The sequence below is a fragment of the Amphimedon queenslandica genome, unplaced genomic scaffold (genome assembly GCF_000090795.2).
Source record: "Amphimedon queenslandica unplaced genomic scaffold, v1.1 AMPQUscaffold_12147, whole genome shotgun sequence".
Taxonomy (NCBI): domain Eukaryota; kingdom Metazoa; phylum Porifera; class Demospongiae; order Haplosclerida; family Niphatidae; genus Amphimedon; species Amphimedon queenslandica.
The window spans coordinates 6970-9781 of record NW_003547614.1 but is presented as its reverse complement, the minus strand read 5'-3'; the positions used below and the strand labels follow the sequence as shown (position 1 = coordinate 9781).

The 2812-nt window shown below is 36.3% G+C and overlaps 1 protein-coding gene across 1 annotated transcript in view; it reads right to left on the bottom strand.

The window, feature by feature from the left end:
• Positions 1 to 2812, bottom strand: part of LOC109588343 (uncharacterized) — a 6922-nt gene continuing 4110 nt past the window's right edge. Inside the window, exons 8-10 of the mRNA XM_020004514.1 lie at positions 2116 to 2718; positions 1793 to 1933; positions 1 to 1366 (exon numbers count right to left, since the gene is read on the bottom strand). Coding sequence (XP_019860073.1) covers positions 209 to 1366; positions 1793 to 1933; positions 2116 to 2718 — 1902 coding nt within the window. The 3' untranslated portion in view covers positions 1 to 208. The remainder of the gene's footprint in view (positions 1367 to 1792; positions 1934 to 2115; positions 2719 to 2812) is intronic.

Genomic DNA, 2812 nt, shown 5'->3' with positions numbered 1-2812 from the left:
CATCACGTGACACAAACTTATCACAACAACCAATGAATAACATTAAACACTAAACATTATTACAAATGCTGCATGTGACAGGCTGAAATTTGAAATGTTCACAGCTTATGCTGACAAATAAATTATGTATAATTATTGCAAATTAAAAGAAATAAACACACCAAATTCACAAAAAATTATTATAAATTGTTACCTAAACTATTATTTGTCACACTAGTGAGTTAGTCAGGGAGACTATACTTGATGTGATGACATGTTTCTCTTTAACATTTTCAACAAATTCAATGCTCCTCGAGTTTTCAATATTCCTCTGACTTTCTGATGGTATATACTGCTCACTGTCAATCAGTGGCTCACGAAACGGCATGTAACCTTTTGAACTTATACCAGGTGGACTGACTGAAGCATTTATCAATAAACTACTTCTTCTTTTCTTTAATTTCTCTTTTACAAGCAGCAAACGATCTTTGCAAGACTTCAACACGTCATCTTTAGTATACGACTTTCCTTTGTATCGCAAATATTTTAAAACTCCTTCTAGTATCAGTAGACAAACACCACTGATCAATACTACTGACATTATCAACCAACTGACTATTCTGTGTGGATCGAGATACTCAGATGAAAATGGGTCAGTGACAATAGAAAATATAACTAGACAGATAGCAACAAAGCCTCCATAAAGGTTATCAATAGGAGAATGATAGGGTCTGAATAATGCAAATATGCCAAGGACTATGACGAATGACAACAGCAGAGAGAAATGTCTGTAGAAGAAATTGACAACAAAAACTCCAACTAGGACAATAAGTAGCCTATAAAGGAGATTCCAGACCACCCAGTTACGATGAGTATCTTTATATATGCTTGTATATACATCAGAGACTGGCTTCAATTTATGAGATTGAGTGGCCAGCCACACATAAAATGGAAATGGCAGTATAAAGAAAGCAGCTAGGAGAACAGCTATCAGAGCCCAAGCAAGATGACCGCCAGACCAGCACTGTATTGAAGCATCATATACTAATACATATCTCCTGTCATCCAGAGGACCAATATTCTGACAATGGACTATCTCAAAAGTAGTCTTAGCTATGTTCAAGTATGATATTAGTATCAGGAGCCAGAGTGCATGGAGGATGGAGTGCTGACCAAGATATTTAGCAACTCTCTTGATCTTTGTCAGTGAGATTATGGTCAGTAGGAGAAGGAGGATGTAGATCGGTGTTGCATATTGTAAGAGGAGTCTGGTCAGAGCTCCTAGATTAGAAGTGATGCATTGGTCAAGTGTAAAGTCAAGATTGAAGACTGAAATAGTGAGGAAGCTCTCATAGCCAGTTTGATTACTGACAGCAACATAAACACTCTATGGAGAAACATCATTAAACAGTAATTGATTCTACTTAACGCATATGCACGGTATATCATAAGCATGTATAACTTAGCATTTATAAAAAGTCAAAAAGCAAAAACCATGGGCCTTAGGTATTATAGCCCATAATTTTTTCCAAAAAATGGCTCCGAAATCACCCCCAATTTTTATTATATTTTCTGATACATATTGATGTACTTATGCTATGTAGAAAGTTTGAGTTGATTCCGACTTCAATTTTTCAAGTTACGGCCATTTTAAAAAAATAGCCAAAATCTGAAAAATACCCAAGGCTATAGCCCATGGTTTTTGTCCTAAAAAAAGGCTCAAAAATCACCCCAAATTTTTATTACATTTTCATATACACATTGATGTACTTATGCTGTGTAGTAAATTTGAGCTGATTCTCCTATCATTTACCTGTACAAAGAACAATAGGACATCAAAAATAGGTGAGACCCCAATATTAAAAGCAGTCACTAGAGCCACCAGTAGGAACCCACCAATGAGTGTTGTTAATAACGGTATATACCACCTGGGACTGGAACAATCCCTACACACCTACAAAAAAACAATGTAAAAGAACATGAATAATTATGTAAAAATAAAGAAGAAAAATAGAGTGAGTGAAACCTCAGATAATATTAAAAAACTATTTAAAAACGCTTGATTATAAAGAAACTTTATTGCAACAAAAATTAAAATGCATAATGACAAAATTTTGATGCCTTCCAAATTCTTACCGTAGTAGTAACAGTTTGAGATAAACCTGATTTACAATGACCGCATAGGACACCTTCTCTCGTCTCAACACAAGGATAATCAACATCGGACAAATACCAGTCCGACTCTGAGTTCCCTCTACAAAAACCCAAACTACAATAATCTACGCTAAAAACCCCATCGGATTTAAAGTTGACCAACTCCTGGATAGTGTAATTAGAGTAGCAGAGTACAGGGGCTCCCCCTCCAGCTCTTATCACTCCATTGTACGGTATGACATCAACTGGGTTTGCATTTGGGTCCTCCGACTGCCCGAGGATTAATAATTGTTTCTCTCTCTCCGAGTTTATTAGTGACGTCAAAGAATCCTCGATCAGTAAAGAGTCTGGACTAGATGAAGGACAAGAAACCGTCGCCAACTCGTTAACCTCCGAGGTATTAATTGGTATGAGCCCCGCCCACAAAGCACTAGATAATTTAACAGTGTAGTCAAGAATACAGGAGCGGTGGTAGAACTGAGCAGCTGAGCCAAAGAAGAGAGGAGAATAGCATTGACAGGCCAGCGGCTGCAAGGAAGGTATTCGCTGTATAGTCAAGTACTCTTCATTTATAAGATCCAGTACCTTTAAGATAGAATAGATATATCGTCATTATAATGTTACTATAAATAGATTTAGGTATCAGTATCATTATAATAAAATTTATCTATTTTTAGAT